Source organism: Nematostella vectensis, chromosome 10, assembly GCF_932526225.1.
Source record: "Nematostella vectensis chromosome 10, jaNemVect1.1, whole genome shotgun sequence".
In the NCBI taxonomy this organism is placed as follows: Eukaryota; Metazoa; Cnidaria; class Anthozoa; order Actiniaria; family Edwardsiidae; genus Nematostella; species Nematostella vectensis.
The window spans coordinates 2113798-2132672 of NC_064043.1; the positions used below are offsets into that span (position 1 = coordinate 2113798).

Here is an 18875-nt window from a genome sequence, read left to right on the forward strand (position 1 = left end):
ATCGACACAGAAAGTTTGATTTTACTCTCTAGTTTCCTGTTGCTGCCTAAGAGCATACATTTCGTCTTTTCCAAATTTAGTGTTAGCTTGTGATCGTCCATCCATTTAGCAACGGCCAAAAGATCTTGATTGAGGTTATCGCTCAACTGCTTAGAGGAAGAACCATAACAGTAGATCACAGTATCATCCGCATAAAGAGAGGCACAGCAGGACTCCAAAACATCGGGCAAGCTGTTTATGTAGATGACAAACAGCAACGGGCCCAAGATGCTTCCTTGGGGCACCCCGTGAGTGACTGGAAGTTCCTCGGACAATGAATTACCGCAACATATGCGCTGTGTTCTGCTGGCCAGATAAGAACGGAACCATGCCAGGGGGTTTCCAGATAGACCGATCTCAGTTAATTTCTGCAACATGATTTCATGGTCCACTGTGTCAAAGGCCTTTGTTAGATCGATAAACACGGCCCCACACAGCTTACCCTGTTCCATATTCAACAGAACCTCGTCGACAAATGATGACAACGCAGATACCGTAGATAGACCCTTTCTGAAACCAAACTGCTTGCTCGAGAGTAAACCATTGGAGACCAAAAATTGATACAATTGTGAGTGTATTGCTCTTTCTAGGATCTTGCTAAGTGTAGGTAGAATAGAAATCGGTCTGTAGTTGGATGCATTTGTTCGTTCGCCTGACTTAAACAATGCTGTAATTTTTGAACACTTCTACAGCTTCGGGAATTTACCTGAGCGAATCGATAAATTTAACATGTTGGTAATAGAAGGAGCGATTGTGCGAGCAGAGTTCTTTAACAATCTAGCACTGATTTTATCCAGCCCAATGGCTTTGTTAACTTTCAGTTGTAAAAGCTGCTCGAGCACAAAAGATTCGTTTAGTTCAATCAGTTGGAATTGGCACGTTTGATTTAAAACCGAGCTCTGATTTGATTTGCATGTGGTGAACTTGTCAGCCAGGCGTTGTCCAATGGAAGCAAAAAAGCAGTTCATTGCAGTCGCAATAGAACTAGGCGTTATGTGTTGAATATTATCAGTAATGATGCATTGAATAGATTCCAAAGTTGATTTACGATTACAAGCTTCGTTTACTGCTTTCCAGATTTTACCGGAGTCCCCTTTCGATTTCTCGATCATATCGCAATAATACTTCGACTTTGAAGATTTCACCAGTTTGTTAACCTTGTTCCGCAAATTTCTGTATGTTTTCCAATGGCGCTCTGTGTTTAATTTCCGCGCTATCCGGTGAGCGATGTCGCGTTCTTTCATTGATTCACTGATTTGATTATTCATCCAAGGAATTGGTGTTCCCTTGACACGCTGCCGTTTGATTGGTGCGTGGTCATCCGCAACTTCCAAAAACAATTGATTCCAAGTCAACAAGGCGTCATCAATATCATCCATACTATTAACTATGTGCCAGGGGACATTCCTTAGATCATCATTAAATGAATCAGCGTCAAAATTCTTATAAGAACGATATTCAAGCATTCTTGGTTTAGCTTTAGTAAAAACGCCTGCCTTGATGACGCAAAAAACCAAGTAGTGATCGCTGAGGGGAACCGGTACAACGCCCGAAATTGCGATACGATGCTCTTTATTGACAAAGATCAAGTCAATAAGGGTCCGGGAGGTGTCAGTTATACGCGTCGGCTCCTTCACCAACTGAGTGAAATGGAATGTGCGTGCAAAATTAAGCAGTTTTTGCTTATCACTTTTCGGTAATTTTGAATTTGGCATCAAATTTGCATTTAGGTCACCTAAAATGACGACGTCCGATTTATCTAGGTCAATAGCTGGCATACTATCTTGGAGAGATGAAATGAACGATGTTAAGTCAGCATCTGGTGCTCTATATGCGCTGCAAATGAGTGTTGGCTTGCATTTTTCACGGATCAATTCAATCCATAAACATTCCTGACCACCAGTGTTGATATCATTTCGCAATCGAAAAGCCAAATCATCCCTCACAAAAGTAGCAACTCCACCATATCCCTCTTTAGTTCCAGATCGATCTCGCCTAGCACAAACAAAACCAGGAAGATTAATTTCTGCATCGGCTGTTTGGCTATCCAACCATGTCTCGGATAAAGTTAGAACGTCTATTGTTCTGCTGTCAATTCCTTCAAGGCGCAGAGAGTCCGTCTTGTTAATGAGACTCCGAATATTCAAGTGAGCAATCTTGAGACCTCGGGTGTTTTTGATATCATTTAAAGCCAGGTAGCCAGGATTTGACTCAATATCACCAGCCAGGGCAATAAGGGCCAGGGCAAAGCAGGCACGATGAAAGAGCTTACAAAACATTACGCATTTAAGCGGTCCATTGAGCTCTTTAACTTTGGTCGAGGTCTTCTGATGGAATGAAGTACTTGCAATTACAGCCCTGCAACTTGTCTGTGATATAAAATAAATGTCTCTGTCGTTGAGAAGAGTGTTCTCCCTTACATAAGAAGGCTTATCACTATTGAAAACCATATATATACAGAGAAACAGACACAAATTTGTAGAGAGCCTAAAATTGCGCCACACCGCCATGCCTGTTACAAACACACTTACTGACTAGGAGACATAAGAAAGCGCAGACCTTACTGACTAGGAGACATAAGAAAGCGCAGACCTTACTGACTAGGAGACATAAGAAAGCGCAGACCTTACTGACTAGGAGACATAAGAAAGCGCAGATCTTACTGACTAGGAGACATAAGAAAGCACAGATCTTACTGACTAGAAGACATAAGAAAGCGCAGTTCTTACTGACTAGGAGACATAAGAAAGCGCAGACCTTACTGACTAGGAGACATAAGAAAGCGCAGACCTTACTGACTGGGAGACATAAGAAAGCGCAGATCTTACTGACTATGATACATAAGAAAGCGCAGATCTTACTGACTAGGAGACATAAGAAAGCGCAGATCTTACTGACTAGGAGACATAAGAAAGCGCAGATCTTACTGACTGGGAGACATAAGAAAGCGCAGACCTTACTGACTAGGAGACATAAGAAAGCGCAGATCTTACTGAATGGGAGACATAAGAAAGCGCAGATCTTACTGACTGGGAGACATAAGAAAGCGCAGACCTTACTGACTAGGAGACATAAGAAAGCACAGATCTTACTGACTAGGAGACATAAGAAAGCGCAGACCTTACTGACTGGGAGACATAAGAAAGCGCAGACCTTACTGACTAGGAGACATAAGAAAGCGCAGACCTTACTGACTAGGAGACATAAGAAAGCGCAGACCTTACTGACTAGGAGACATAAGAAAGCGCAGACCTTACTGACTAGGAGACATAAGAAAGCGCAGATCTTACTGACTAGGAGACATAAGAAAGCACAGATCTTACTGACTGGGAGACATAAAAAAGCGCAGACCTTACTGACTAGGAGACATAAGAAAGCGCAGATCTTACTGACTAGGAGACATAAGAAAGCGCAGATCTTAGTGACTAGGAGACATAAGAAAGCGCAGACCTTACTGACTAGGAGACATAAGAAAGCACAGATCTTACTGACTAGGCGACATAAGAAAGCGCAGACCTTACTGACTAGGAGACATAAGAAAGCGCAGATCTTACTGACTATGATACATAAGAAAGCGCAGATCTTAGTGACTAGGAAACATAAGAAAGCGCAGACCTTACTGACTAGGAGACATAAGAAAGCGCAGATCTTACTGACTAGGCGACATAAGAAAGCGCAGATCTTACTGACTGGGAGACATAAGAAAGCGCAGATCTTACTGACTGGGAGACATAAGAAAGCGCAGACCTTACTGACTAGGAGACATAAGAAAGCGCAGACCTTACTGACTGGGAGACATAAGAAAGCGCAGACATTACTGACTAGGAGACGTAAGAAAGCGCAGATCTTACTGACTAGGAGACATAAGAAAGCGCAGATCTTACTGACTAGGAGACATAAGAAAGCGCAGACCTTACTGACTAGGAGACATAAGAAAGCGCAGATCTTACTGACTGGGATACATAAGAAAGCGCAGACCTTACTGACTAGGAGACGTAAGAAAGCGCAGACCTTACTGACTGGGAGACATAAGAAAGCGCAGACCTTACTGACTAGGAGACGTAAGAAAGCGCAGACCTTACTGACTGGGAGACATAAGAAAGCGCAGATCTTACTGACTAGGAGACATAAGAAAGCGCAGACCTTACTGACTAGGAGACATAAGAAAGCGCAGACCTTACTGACTAGGAGACATAAGAAAGCGCAGACCTTACTGACTGGGAGACATAAGAAAGCGCAGACCTTACTGACTAGGAGACATAAGAAAGCACAGATCTTACTGACTAGGAGACGTAAGAAAGCGCAGACCTTACTGACTAGGAGACGTAAGAAAGCGCAGATCTTACTGACTAGGAGACATAAGAAAGCGCAGACCTTACTGACTGGGAGACGTAAGAAAGCGCACACCTTACTGACTGGGAGACATAAGAAAGCGCAGACCTTACTGACTAGGAGACATAAGAAAGCGCAGACCTTACTGACTTAGAGACATAAGAAAGCGCAGACCTTACTGACTAGGAGACATAAGAAAGCGCAGATCTTACTGACTGGGAGACATAAGAAAGCGCAGACCTTACTGACTAGGAGACATAAGAAAGCGCAGATCTTACTGACTAGGAGACATAAGAAAGCGCTGACCTTACTGACTAGGAGACATAAGAAAGCGCAGACCTTACTGACTGGGAGACATAAGAAAGCGCAGATCTTACTGACTAGGAGACATAAGAAAGCGCAGACCTTACTGACTAGGAGACATAAGAAAGCGCAGACCTTACTGACTAGGAGACATAAGAAAGCGCAGATCTTACTGACTAGGAGACATAAGAAAGCGCAGACCTTACTGACTAGGAGACATAAGAAAGCGCAGATCTTACTGACTAGGAGACATAAGAAAGCAGAAAGCGCAGATCTTACTGACTAGGAGACGTAAGAAAGCGCAGATCTTACTGACTAGGAGACATAAGAAAGCGCAGACCTTACTGACTAGGAGACATAAGAAAGCGCAGACCTTACTGACTAGGAGACATAAGAAAGCGCAGACGTTACTGACTAGGAGACATAAGAAAGCGCAGATCTTACTGACTAGGAGACATAAGAAAGCACAGATCTTACTGACTGGGAGACATAAGAAAGCGCAGACCTTACTGACTAGGAGACATAAGAAAGCGCAGATCTTACTGACTAGGAGACATAAGAAAGCGCAGATCTTACTGACTGGGAGACATAAGAAAGCGCAGACCTTACTGACTAGGAGACATAAGAAAGCGCAGACCTTACTGACTGGGAGACATAAGAAAGCGCAGATCTTACTGACTACGATACATAAGAAAGCGCAGATCTTACTGACTAGGAGACATAAGAAAGCGTAGATCTTACTGACTAGGAGACATAAGAAAGCGCAGATCTTACTGACTGGGAGACATAAGAAAGCGCAGACCTTACTGACTAGGAGACATAAGAAAGCGCAGATCTTACTGAATGGGAGACATAAGAAAGCGCAGATCTTACTGACTGGGAGACATAAGAAAGCGCAGACCTTACTGACTAGGAGACATAAGAAAGCGCAGATCTTACTGACTAGGAGACATAAGAAAGCGCAGACCTTACTGACTAGGAGACATAAGAAAGCGCAGACCTTACTGACTAGGAGACATAAGAAAGCGCAGATCTTACTGACTAGGAGACATAAGAAAGCGCAGACCTTACTGACTAGGAGACATAAGAAAGCGCAGATCTTACTGACTAGGAGACATAAGAAAGCAGAAAGCGCAGATCTTACTGACTAGGAGACGTAAGAAAGCGCAGATCTTACTGACTAGGAGACATAAGAAAGCGCAGACCTTACTGACTAGGAGACATAAGAAAGCGCAGACCTTACTGACTAGGAGACATAAGAAAGCGCAGACGTTACTGACTAGGAGACATAAGAAAGCGCAGATCTTACTGACTAGGAGACATAAGAAAGCACAGATCTTACTGACTGGGAGACATAAGAAAGCGCAGACCTTACTGACTAGGAGACATAAGAAAGCGCAGATCTTACTGACTAGGAGACATAAGAAAGCGCAGATCTTACTGACTGGGAGACATAAGAAAGCGCAGACCTTACTGACTAGGAGACATAAGAAAGCGCAGACCTTACTGACTGGGAGACATAAGAAAGCGCAGATCTTACTGACTACGATACATAAGAAAGCGCAGATCTTACTGACTAGGAGACATAAGAAAGCGTAGATCTTACTGACTAGGAGACATAAGAAAGCGCAGATCTTACTGACTGGGAGACATAAGAAAGCGCAGACCTTACTGACTAGGAGACATAAGAAAGCGCAGATCTTACTGAATGGGAGACATAAGAAAGCGCAGATCTTACTGACTGGGAGACATAAGAAAGCGCAGACCTTACTGACTAGGAGACATAAGAAAGCACAGATCTTACTGACTAGGAGACATAAGAAAGCGCAGACCTTACTGACTGGGAGACATAAGAAAGCGCAGACCTTACTGACTAGGAGACATAAGAAAGCGCAGACCTTACTGACTAGGAGACATAAGAAAGCGCAGACCTTACTGACTAGGAGACATAAGAAAACGCAGACCTTACTGACTAGGAGACATAAGAAAGCGCAGATCTTACTGACTAGGAGACATAAGAAAGCACAGATCTTACTGACTGGGAGACATAAGAAAGCGCAGACCTTACTGACTAGGAGACATAAGAAAGCGCAGATCTTACTGACTAGGAGACATAAGAAAGCGCAGATCTTAGTGACTAGGAGACATAAGAAAGCGCAGACCTTACTGACTAGGAGACGTAAGAAAGCGCAGACCTTACTGACTAGGAGACATAGGAAAGCGCAGATCTTACTGACTAGGAGACATAAGACTGCGCAGATCTTAGTGACTAGGAGACATAAGAAAGCGCAGACCTTACTGACTGGGAGACATAAGAAAGCGCAGATCTTACTGACTGGGAGACATAAGAAAGCGCAGACCTTACTGACTAGGAGACATAAGAAAGCGCAGATCTTAGTGACTAGGAGACATAAGAAAGCGCAGATCTTACTGACTAGGAGACATAAAAAAGCGCAGACCTTACTGACTAGGAGACATAAGAAAGCGCAGATCTTACTGACTAGGAGACATAAGAAAGCGCAGATCTTAGTGACTAGGAGACATAAGAAAGCGCAGACCTTACTGACTGGGAGACATAAGAAAGCGCAGATCTTACTGACTGGGAGACATAAGAAAGCGCAGACCTTACTGACTAGGAGACATAAGAAAGCGCAGACCATACTGACTAGGAGACATAAGAAAGCGCAGACCTTACTGACTAGGAGACATAAGAAAGCGCAGACCTTACTGACTAGGAGACATAAGAAAGCGCAGACCTTACTGACTAGGCGACATAAGAAAGCGCAGACCTTACTGACTAGGAGACGTAAGAAAGCGCAGACCTTACTGACTAGGAGACATAAGAAAGTGCAGACCTTACTAACTAGGAGACATAAGAAATCGCAGATCTTACTGACTGGGAGACATAAGAAAGCGCAGATCTTACTGACTAGGAGACATAAGAAAGCGCAGATCTTACTGACTAGGAGACATAAGAAAGCGCAGATCTTACTGACTAGGAGACATAAGAAAGCGCAGACCTTACTGACTGGGAGACATAAGAAAGCGCAGATCTTACTGACTGGGAGACATAAGAAAGCGCAGACCTTACTGACTAGGAGACATAAGAAAGCGCAGATCTTAGTGACTAGGAGACATAAGAAAGCGCAGATCTTACTGACTAGGAGACATAAGAAAGCGCAGACCTTACTGACTAGGAGACATAAGAAAGCGCAGACCTTACTGACTAGGAGACATAAGAAAGCACAGATCTTACTGACTAGGAGACATAAGAAAGCGCAGACCTTACTGACTGGGAGACATAAGAAAGCGCAGATCTTACTGACTAGGAGACATAAGAAAGCGCAGATCTTACTGACTAGGAGACATAAGAAAGCGCAGATCTTACTGACTAGGAGACGTAAGAAAGCGCAGATCTTACTGACTAGGAGACATAAGAAAGCGCAGACCTTACTGACTAGGAGACTTAAGAAAGCGCAGACCTTACTGACTAGGAGACATAAGAAAGCGCAGACCTTACTGACTAGGAGACATAAGAAAGCGCAGATCTTACTGACTAGGCGACATAAGAAAGCGCAGATCTTACTGACTAGGAGACATAAGAAAGCGCAGATCTTACTGACTAGGAGACATAAGAAAGCGCAGATCTTACTGACTAGGAGACGTAAGAAAGCGCAGATCTTACTGACTAGGAGACATAAGAAAGCGCAGACCTTACTGACTAGGAGACTTAAGAAAGCGCAGACCCTACTGACTAGGAGACATAAGAAAGCGCATACCTTACTGACTAGGAGACATAAGAAAGCGCAGATCTTACTGACTAGGCGACATAAGAAAGCGCAGATCTTACTGACTGGCAGACATAAGAAAGCGCAGATCTTACTGACTGGGAGACATAAGAAAGCGCAGACCTTACTGACTAGGAGACATAAGAAAGAGCAGACCTTACTGACTGGGAGACATAAGAAAGCGCAGATCTTACTGACTATGATACATAAGAAAGCGCAGATCTTACTGACTAGGAGACATAAGAAAGCGCTGACCTTACTGACTAGGAGACGTAAGAAAGCGCAGACCTTACTGACTAGGAGACATAAGAAAGCGCAGACCTTACTGACTAGGAGACATAAGAAAGCGCAGATCTTACTGACTAGGAGACATAAGAAAGCAGAAAGCGCAGATCTTACTGACTAGGAGACGTAAGAAAGCGCAGATCTTACTGACTAGGAGACATAAGAAAGCGCAGACCTTACTGACTAGGAGACATAAGAAAGCGCAGACCTAACTGACTAGGAGACATAAGAAAGCGCAGACCTTACTGACTAGGAGACATAAGAAAGCGCAGACCTTACTGACTAGGAGACATAAGAAAGCGCAGATCTTACTGACTAGGAGACATAAGAAAGCACAGATCTTACTGACTGGGAGACATAAGAAAGCGCAGACCTTACTGACTCGGAGACATAAGAAAGCGCAGATCTTACTGACTAGGAGACATAAGAAAGCGCAGATCTTACTGACTAGGAGACATAAGAAAGCGCAGATCTTACTGACTAGGAGACGTAAGAAAGCGCAGATCTTACTGACTAGGAGACATAAGAAAGCGCAGACCTTACTGACTAGGAGACTTAAGAAAGCGCAGACCTTACTGACTAGGAGACATAAGAAAGCGCATACCTTACTGACTAGGAGACATAAGAAAGCGCAGATCTTACTGACTAGGCGACATAAGAAAGCGCAGATCTTACTGACTGGCAGACATAAGAAAGCGCAGATCTTACTGACTGGGAGACATAAGAAAGCGCAGACCTTACTGACTAGGAGACATAAGAAAGAGCAGACCTTACTGACTGGGAGACATAAGAAAGCGCAGATCTTACTGACTATGATACATAAGAAAGCGCAGATCTTACTGACTAGGAGACATAAGAAAGCGCAGATCTTACTGACTAGGAGACATAAGAAAGCGCAGATCTTACTGACTGGGAGACATAAGAAAGCGCAGATCTTACTGACTAGGAGACATAAGAAAGCGCAGACCTTACTGACTGGGAGACATAAGAAAGCGCAGATCTTACTGACTAGGCGACATAAGAAAGCGCAGACTCTACTGACTAGGAGACGTAAGAAAGCCAGTTATGCAGCGTCTATGATTGAAGCGGTATTTTCACACTTATACCTTAATAATCTTGCAAATTGTCGATCAAATACTTACTTCTCCCAGAGAGCACATAGTAAAAGCGTTCAGGCAGGCGGTCTTGACAAGCTACCACTCGTGCGTTATCGTACCTGAAAAAAGGGACAATTCACGGTCTACTTTTCCCTTGGTCATTACTGATGAGTTCCGAAAACCAACCCTAGATAACTCACTATGTAATAAAACACGATTTTAAAACAGCAGTTTCTTTTACTTTTCAACTGGTCGTGTTTAAGGCCACATTTTATTGACAATATTTTCTATATATATTATCTCCATTCACGCAATTTCTAGATAACCCGAACTAAGTTTGATCCCCCTTGATGGTTCTAGTTATTATACCAAAATCTCCCTACTATAGTCTCCTTTGCCCTTTACTAGTCATGTACCGGTGTTTGAATGTGGCCTTTGTTGAAAACTGTTTATCCGCAACGCAATACCGATGACGTCACACGTACCTCTCGTAGGCCACGTATCGGGCGAGATCCATTTCACGCTCGAGAGGAAATATATTGAACGCGCGCGTGGTGCGACACAGCCGCTGAACCTGTGATAACGAAAAAAATGGCAGGTCGATAAGTAGGAAAAAAGCCATTAATAACACCACGTTTTTTTTTTCAATCAATCACACACTGGTATCACTGTAGCTTGGCGCTCCCTCCTCCTCGCACCCCTGCCTTATCCCTGAAGCAACAGTAACGTACGAGCCTAAAGATGCGACTAACTACCACATGTAGGCGTTTGGGCACGAAAGCGAGACATCGGTACGTCGTCTTGCAATAGCCCAGGCCCTATATACAGACCAATGCTGGCAGACAAAAGCATCAAGACGAGAGTGTCTCCAAACTCTAGCACTTTACTACGAGCCTCGAATTGATTCTAATGTTTGTACACATTGGAGCGTTTTTAGAATATGGGCTAATAAAATGTGGTTATTTGGTATAAAATAGATTTAAAAAAATTGAAAGAAGACTGTAAAATAAAAGCCGACTTATTTAATTAAATCTTATAACAAATCACCTTCTTGAGCTGCTCGAGCGTCCTTCGTCTCGGGACAGTTGTCAGGATCGCACGGATATCCTCGGAGATCTGTAACACAACATCATCAGGTTTTTATTGAACTCCTGGGAGATTAAAGGGGTCCTACTCTTGTAATAGAATGATTGACAAACACCACATGTAACTAGTTTCAGTGGTTTATCGTTGGGGACGAGGGAGGAGAGAGGGCTCACGCTTAAATTGGCGTGTTCTTGGACTTGACTCTCCCTAGCATTGGCGTGTTCTTGGACTTGACTCTTCCTAGCATTGGCGTGTTCTTGGGCTTGACTCTCCCAAGCATTGCGCGTGTTCTTGGACTTAACTCTCCCAAGCATTGCGCGTGTTCTTGGACTTGACTCTCCCAAGCATTGCGCGTGTTCTTGGACTTGACTCTCCCAAGCATTGGCGTGTTCTTGGACTTGACTCTCCCAAGCATTGGCGTGTTCTTGGACTTGACTCTCCCTAGCATTGGCGTGTTCTTGGACTTGACTCTCCCAAGCATTGGCGTGTTCTTGGACTTGACTCTCCCAAGCATTGCGCGTGTTCGTGGACTTGACTCTCCCAAGCATTGGCGTGTTCTTGGATTTGACTCTCCCAAGCATTGCGCGTGTTCTTGGACTTGACTCTCCCAAGCATTGGCGTGTTCTTGGACTTGACTCTCCCTAGCATTGGCGTGTTCTTGGACTTGACTCTCCCTAGCATTGGCGTGTTCTTGGACTTGACTCTCCCTAGCATTGACGTGTTCTTGGACTTGACTCTCCCTAGCATTGGCGTGTTCTTAGACTTGACTCTCCCAAACATTGGCGTGTTCTTGGACTTGACTCTCCCTAGCATTGGCGTGTTCGTGGACTTGACTCTCCCTAGCATTGGCGTGTTCTTGGACTTGACTCTCCCAAACATTGGCGTGTTCTTGGACTTGACTCTCCCTAGCATTGGCGTGTTCTTGGACTTGACTCTCCCTAGCATTGCGCGTGTTCTTGGACTTGACTCTCCCTAGCATTGCGCGTGTTCTTGGACTTGACTCTCCCTAGCATTGGCGTGTTCTTGGACTTGACTCTCCCTAGCATTGCGCGTGTTCTTGGACTTGACTCTCCATAGCATTGGCGTGTTCTTGGACTTGACTCTCCCTAGCATTGGCGTGTTCTTGGACTTGACTCTCCCTAGCACTGGCGCGTTCTTGGACTTGACTCTCCCTAGCATTGGCGTGTTCTTGGACTTGACTCTCCCTAGCATTGCGCGTGTTCTTGGGCTTGACTCTCCCAAGCATTGCGCGTGTTCTTGGACTTGACTCTCCCAAGCATTGGCGTGTTCTTGGACTTGACTCTCCCTAGCACTGGCGCGTTCTTGGACTTGACTCTCCCTAGCATTGGCGTGTTCTTGGACTTAACTCTCCCAAGCATTGCGCGTGTTCTTGGACTTGACTCTCCCAAGCATTGCGCGTGTTCTTGGACTTGACTCTCCCAAGCATTGGCGTGTTCTTGGACTTGACTCTCCCAAGCATTGGCGTGTTCTTGGACTTGACTCTCCCTAGCATTGGCGTGTTCTTGGACTTGACTCTCCCAAGCATTGGCGTGTTCTTGGACTTGACTCTCCCAAGCATTGCGCGTGTTCGTGGACTTGACTCTCCCAAGCATTGGCGTGTTCTTGGACTTGACTCTCCCAAGCATTGCGCGTGTTCTTGGACTTGACTCTCCCAAGCATTGGCGTGTTCTTGGACTTGACTCTCCCTAGCATTGGCGTGTTCTTGGACTTGACTCTCCCTAGCATTGGCGTGTTCTTGGACTTGACTCTCCCTAGCATTGACGTGTTCTTGGACTTGACTCTCCCTAGCATTGGCGTGTTCTTAGACTTGACTCTCCCAAACATTGGCGTGTTCTTGGACTTGACTCTCCCTAGCATTGGCGTGTTCGTGGACTTGACTCTCCCTAGCATTGGCGTGTTCTTGGACTTGACTCTCCCAAACATTGGCGTGTTCTTGGACTTGACTCTCCCTAGCATTGGCGTGTTCTTGGACTTGACTCTCCCTAGCATTGCGCGTGTTCTTGGACTTGACTCTCCCTAGCATTGCGTGTGTTCTTGGACTTGACTCTCCATAGCATTGGCGTGTTCTTGGACTTGACTCTCCCTAGCATTGGCGTGTTCTTGGACTTGACTCTCCCTAGCACTGGCGCGTTCTTGGACTTGACTCTCCCTAGCATTGGCGTGTTCTTGGACTTGACTCTCCCTAGCATTGCGCGTGTTCTTGGACTTGACTCTCCCTAGCATTGCGCGTGTTCTTGGACTTGACTCTCCCAAGCATTGGCGTATTCTTGGACTTGACTCTCCCTAGCATTGCGCGTGTTCTTGGACTTGACTCTCCCTAGCATTGGCGTGTTCTTGGACTTGACTCTCCCTAGCATTGCGCGTATTCTTGGACTTGACTCTCCCTAGCATTGCGCGTGTTCTTGGACTTGACTCTCCCTAGCATTGGCGTGTTCTTGGACTTGACTCTCCCTAGCATTGCGCGTATTCTTGGACTTGACTCTCCCTAGCATTGCGCGTGTTCTTGGACTTGACTCTCCCAAGCATTGGCGTATTCTTGAACTTGACTCTCCCTAGCATTGGCGTGTTCTTGGACTTGACTCTTCCTAGCATTGGCGTGTTCTTGGACTTGACTCTCCCTAGCATTGGCGTGTTCTTGGACTTGACTCTCCCAAGCATTGGCGTGTTCTTGGACTTGACTCTCCCTAGCATTGGCGTGTTCTTGGACTTGACTCTCCCTAGCATTGGCGTGTTCTTGGACTTGACTCTCCCTAGCATTGGCGTGTTCTTGGACTTGACTCTCCCTAGCATTGGCGTGTTCTTGGACTTGACTCTCCCTAGCATTGGCGTGTTCTTGGACTTGACTCTCCCTAGCATTGCGCGTGTTTTTGGACTTGACTCTCCCTAGCATTGGCGTGTTCTTGGACTTGACTCTCCCTAGCATTGGCGTGTTCTTGGACTTGACTCTCCCTAGCATTGGCGTGTTTTTGGACTTGACTCTCCCTAGCATTGGCGTGTTCTTGGACTTGACTCTCCCTAGCATTGGCGTGTTCGTGGACTTGACTCTCCCTAGCATTGGCGTGTTCTTGGACTTGACTCTCCCTAGCATTGGCGTGTTTTTGGACTTGACTCTCCCTAGCATTGGCGTGTTCTTGGACTTGACTCTCCCAAACATTGCGCATGTTCTTGGACTTGCGCCTTTCTGAGAACCAGCCAGTGGAAGTCGAACGCATAACACATGTGATTAGTTTTCCTTGAGCCAATCTTATCACGTGACATGACTTGTTCACACGAGTCACGATGTGATCACGTGCCTTTTCGCACGCGCTTAGCCGGGGTCATGCGATCTGGTCTACCCACCTTGCTCTTCTCTTTGAAGGTTTTCGAGTCGAACCCAATCCCGCTCGGTTTCCTCTTGGTCGGAGCTCGGGTAAGTGAGGTCGTGGGTTTTTCATTTGTCTTTTTGTATCTTGATTTACAGATCGAAAAAATGTCACAGTATTAGTGTCATATCTAAACATTGCAGCAAGCCTTCTTTCTGATAGGTTGATTTTTAAAGGTTCCACTTTTTTGATATATTGTAGATTTTTTTTCGTTGTGAAAATAAGAAAGTATCTCTAGCTATTTCTGTTGAAAGCTAAGCTAGCTTTTGCTCTGATGGGTTTATTCATTTTTTCTTTCATAAACAATAAACCTAAATGCAAAGGGCCATTTTCTCACTTAATTTAAAAACTTGTAAAGATTTTCACTTTAGAGAAGGAAATACGAAAAGCAAAGCAAAGCAAATTTAAACAATACCAACGGCAACACAATATTATGTACTCGATCAAGAGAGCATAACATATCTTATATGCTCTCTTTATTCGATTCCTAACATGTTTTCTGAAATATTCCAATCAAAATGAGCCCAAATAAACCCCAAATGATGTACAGTAGAAGTCGAGGTGTTTATTGGGTGAATTAGGGAAAGGAGAAATTCTGCGTTCTCACCTTCGCCACCGCATACAAGAAGACACCAGCACATGGACAACCCTTGCCGCCCACTGGAACTTCTCAATCGGCTGTTGGGGAATCACACGAAAAACTATAATCTCATTCCAGTTTCTAGTCGTGAAACTATCTACTGCTGTCATTGCCGTGGATTTAAACGAAAAATGAGTCTGGTATGCAAATTGGTTACATGTTGAGTGTATTAGCGAATCGATTTTTGCGCCTCTCTGTGGTTTGACAAACAAAGCAGCGCAAAGCAAACAGAAAAGTACGAGAAAAGTAAACAATTTCGATCGTATGGCTTGAACAGCTGATTGGCTTATTACATGTATCGTAGCTCATGACACCGATTGAACGGACAAGTCCGCGCGGTTACTTTAGTGAAGTTGCCACAGAAACGTAACATTGATTTGGATATTTCACACCAAATTTTGATAAGATTTTTCAATTTCGGGCAACAACAACAAGTGGGAAAACGACGACAAAATAGACATAACATAATTAAATAAACGGATATCAGTTATATTGAAACCATATTTCTTTCACGTTATTGTGACGATGAACTCAAAAGTGGCGGATAATTTCAATTTAATTTCGGGCGTCCGCGTTTGTTAGTCTGGAAAGCCTTGGATAACCGCAAAGAAGACTGCTACCTTTAAGGCCGTGCACTTGCCTCTGTCATGAATAAAAAAAATATCTAATTGCAATCCTTACAGAGATTATCTAGGGTTAAGCTAATTACCCGTTCACAAACGGGCCATAAGCCATTCTGCCTCGGTCAAAATGATTCTGTCATTCGTATAGATAATTTGCCTCGTATACGTATTAGGTTTATTGCCAGGACCTGGTGAAAGAATCTTAAGTCTAAAGTAATGTTTTAGGACTGAGCTTTTTAATTTATTATAGTAGAAATAAATAAAAAATAGGAAAAGAAACCGGGGCAATCACGAAGTCGCCTTTGGCCACTTATGCAACACCACAAAGAAAGGTTTGAAAAATGACGAGATTAATCCACCATAATTCATCTCACTTCGTACATCTTCAGCAATACAAACATGCTGAAAATTAGCGTACCGCAAATGGAGTTAATGGAACATTTTGTCAAAAAGTCTCCCAAAAGTCTACACATTTATTATTACCCGGGAAAACCGACAAAAATAGGTGTCTAATAAGTTAGTTTAGTGTACTTTAAAATGAAACCGCGAAGCCGTGAGAAGGAATCAAGAAATATAAAACTAGCAAATCGAAACAAAAACGTTCATCCTGTAGCTTTTTCTAGGAAAAAAACAAATAAATGAAATGTTAACGAAAATAGAAAGAAAATCACTTGAGGCAATGAAAAAAAAATTCTAAAATAAGGAACCATAAAATATGGAACAATAATCTCACATTTTGTACTTTTTGTAAAAAAATAATAAACCAGAAATTAAGACTTTTAAAGTCCATTATAAATACCTTGCGAGCGTTGCGTTTCACGCTACGGTTGGCATAGTACGCCATGGCCTTTCTGCGTGACAAGCGAAGCTTTAGTTCCTGAGCTAATCCTACTTCGTGAATACTTGACGATCTACGAGATCTCGCTTTCACTTCGACGCTCAAAAAATCACCTGACTTTTCGCTCCCCATTCCAGACGGCGATGGATAATTTCTATTTGACAAAGTCTGCAATTGTCGATCACAGACTTGCCGTTCTAGTGGGATTCTACGAGAGTCTTTTTTCCGCCATCGACCCTCGCCATGACAACTTGTCTGACAACTCAAGAGTTGATCTTTGTTTCAGATTTGTGGAAACTCTTCGTGTCAATACATTAACCCTCTTTTTCATTTAAGCACTTTATGAGTTCCGGACTGCGGACGTAATATATTTGACTTGAAAGCCAAAGCCATTATTTAGTGACGTTTTGTTTTTAGAATTGCGTGTTAGCGCCAAGACTGCCAGTGCTACCCTCACAGTGTGAAATCACTGCATTTTCATTCGAAAACCAGCGAGATATTTAATTACGTCTTTTCGTCGTTAAAGAGACACGACGTTTGCGCCTCCATCTTTCTATTTTGTCTCAATTTTTATTTTTATTTTTTACCTTCTAACTCAACGTTCAAAGCAAACACATAACTCATATTCAGTCCAAGACTTTGAAGGATTTCCCGATTCTATTGCCAGAGTGTGACGTTAATCAATGTGAATTTCCACAACATCTGTGGGAAATGATGACTAATATTGACATTCTTTCTGATGGGAAAGAGGGCCGCTTTTCATTGGTTGGCGGTTGTTGATAAAAGTACTTTAGTACTTAGGAAAAAGCAAGGAAATTGGTCGTGATTTCATGTATGTATTTAACGCTTGACTACTGAAAAGACGGAGATCAAAGAAGCATTATAGCCGCTCAAAGCTATGTTCGTAATATAATGTAATTAAAGCCATGTTCGTAATATAATGTAATTAAAGCCATGTTCGTAATATAATGTAATTAAAGCCATGTTCGTGATATAATGTAATTAAAGCCATGTTCGTGATATAATGTAATTAAAGCCATGTTCGTAATATAATGTAATCAAAGCCATGTTCGTGATATAATGTAATTAAAGCCATGTTCGTAATATAATGTAATTAAAGCCATGTTCGTAATATAATGCGATCAAAGCCATGTTTGTAAATAAGGTAATTAAAGCCATGTTCGTGATATAATGTAATCAAAGCCATGTTCGTAATATAATGTAATCAAAGCCATGTTCGTAATATAATGTAATCAAAGCCATGTTCGTAATATAATGTAATCAAAGCCATGTTCGTGATATAATGTAATCAAAGCCATGTTCGTAATATAATGTAACCAAAGCCATGTTCGTAATATAATGTGATCAAAGCCATGTCCGTAATATAATGTAATTAAAGCCATGTTCGTAATATAATGTAATTAAAGCCATGTTTGTAATATAATGTGATCAAAGCCATGTTTGTAAATAAGGTAATTAAAGCCATGTTCGTGATATAATGTAATCAAAGCCATGTTCGTAATATAATGTGATCAAAGCCATGTTCGTAATATAATGCAATTAAAGCCATGTTCGTGATATAATGTAATCAAAGCCATGTTCGTAGTATAATATAATCAAAGCCATGTTCGTAATATAATGTAATTAAAGCCATGTTCGTGATATAATGTAATTAAAGCCATGTTCGTAATATAATGTAATCAAAGCCATGTTTGTAATATAATGTAATTAAAGCCATGTTCGTGATATAATGTAATCAAAGCCATGTTCGTAATATAATGTAATTAAAGCCTATTCGTGATATAATGTAATCAAAGCCATGTTCGTAATATAATGTAATCAAAGCCATGTACGTAATATAATGTAATTAAAGCCATGTTCGTAATATAATGTAATCAAAGCCATGTTCGTAATATAATGTAATCAAAGCCATGTTCGTAATATAATGTAATTAAAGCCATGTTCGTGATATAATGTAATTAAAGCCATGTTCGTGATATAATGTAATCAAAGCCATGTTCGTAATATAATGTAATTAAAGCCATGTTCGTGATATAATGTAATCAAAGCCATGTTCGTAATATAATGTAATCAAAGCCATGTTCGTAATATAATGTAATTAAAGCCATGTTCGTGATATAATGTAATTAAAGCCATGTTCGTGATATAATGTAATCAAAGCCATGTTCGTAGTATAATATAATCAAAGCCATGTTCGTAATATAATGTAATTAAAGCCATGTTCGTGATATAATGTAATTAAAGCCATGTTCGTAATATAATGTAATCAAAGCCATGTTTGTAATATAATGTAATTAAAGCCATGTTCGTGATATAATGTAATCAAAGCCATGTTCGTAATATAATGTAATTAAAGCCTATTCGTGATATAATGTAATCAAAGCCATGTTCGTAATATAATGTAATCAAAGCCATGTACGTAATATAATGTAATTAAAGC

The 18875-nt window shown here is 42.6% G+C and overlaps 1 protein-coding gene across 3 annotated transcripts in view; it reads right to left on the reverse strand.

The window, feature by feature from the left end:
• LOC5512175 overlaps positions 1-18875 on the reverse strand; it is a 43949-nt gene that overhangs the window by 22781 nt on the left and 2293 nt on the right. The window contains exons 1-7 of one of the 3 annotated variants that reach the window (XM_032381528.2): positions 16528-17445; positions 16376-16427; positions 14921-14991; positions 14291-14399; positions 10892-10960; positions 10330-10418; positions 9890-9963 (exon numbers count right to left, since the gene is read on the reverse strand). In XM_032381528.2, the coding sequence (XP_032237419.2) occupies positions 9890-9963; positions 10330-10418; positions 10892-10960; positions 14291-14399; positions 14921-14991; positions 16376-16420 (457 nt within the window). In that variant the 5' untranslated portion in view covers positions 16421-16427; positions 16528-17445. Of the gene's footprint in view, positions 1-9889; positions 9964-10329; positions 10419-10891; positions 10961-14290; positions 14400-14920; positions 14992-16375; positions 17449-18875 lie in introns of those variants that run through there. The other 2 variants (XM_032381527.2, XM_032381525.2) reach the window with 2 other exon arrangements.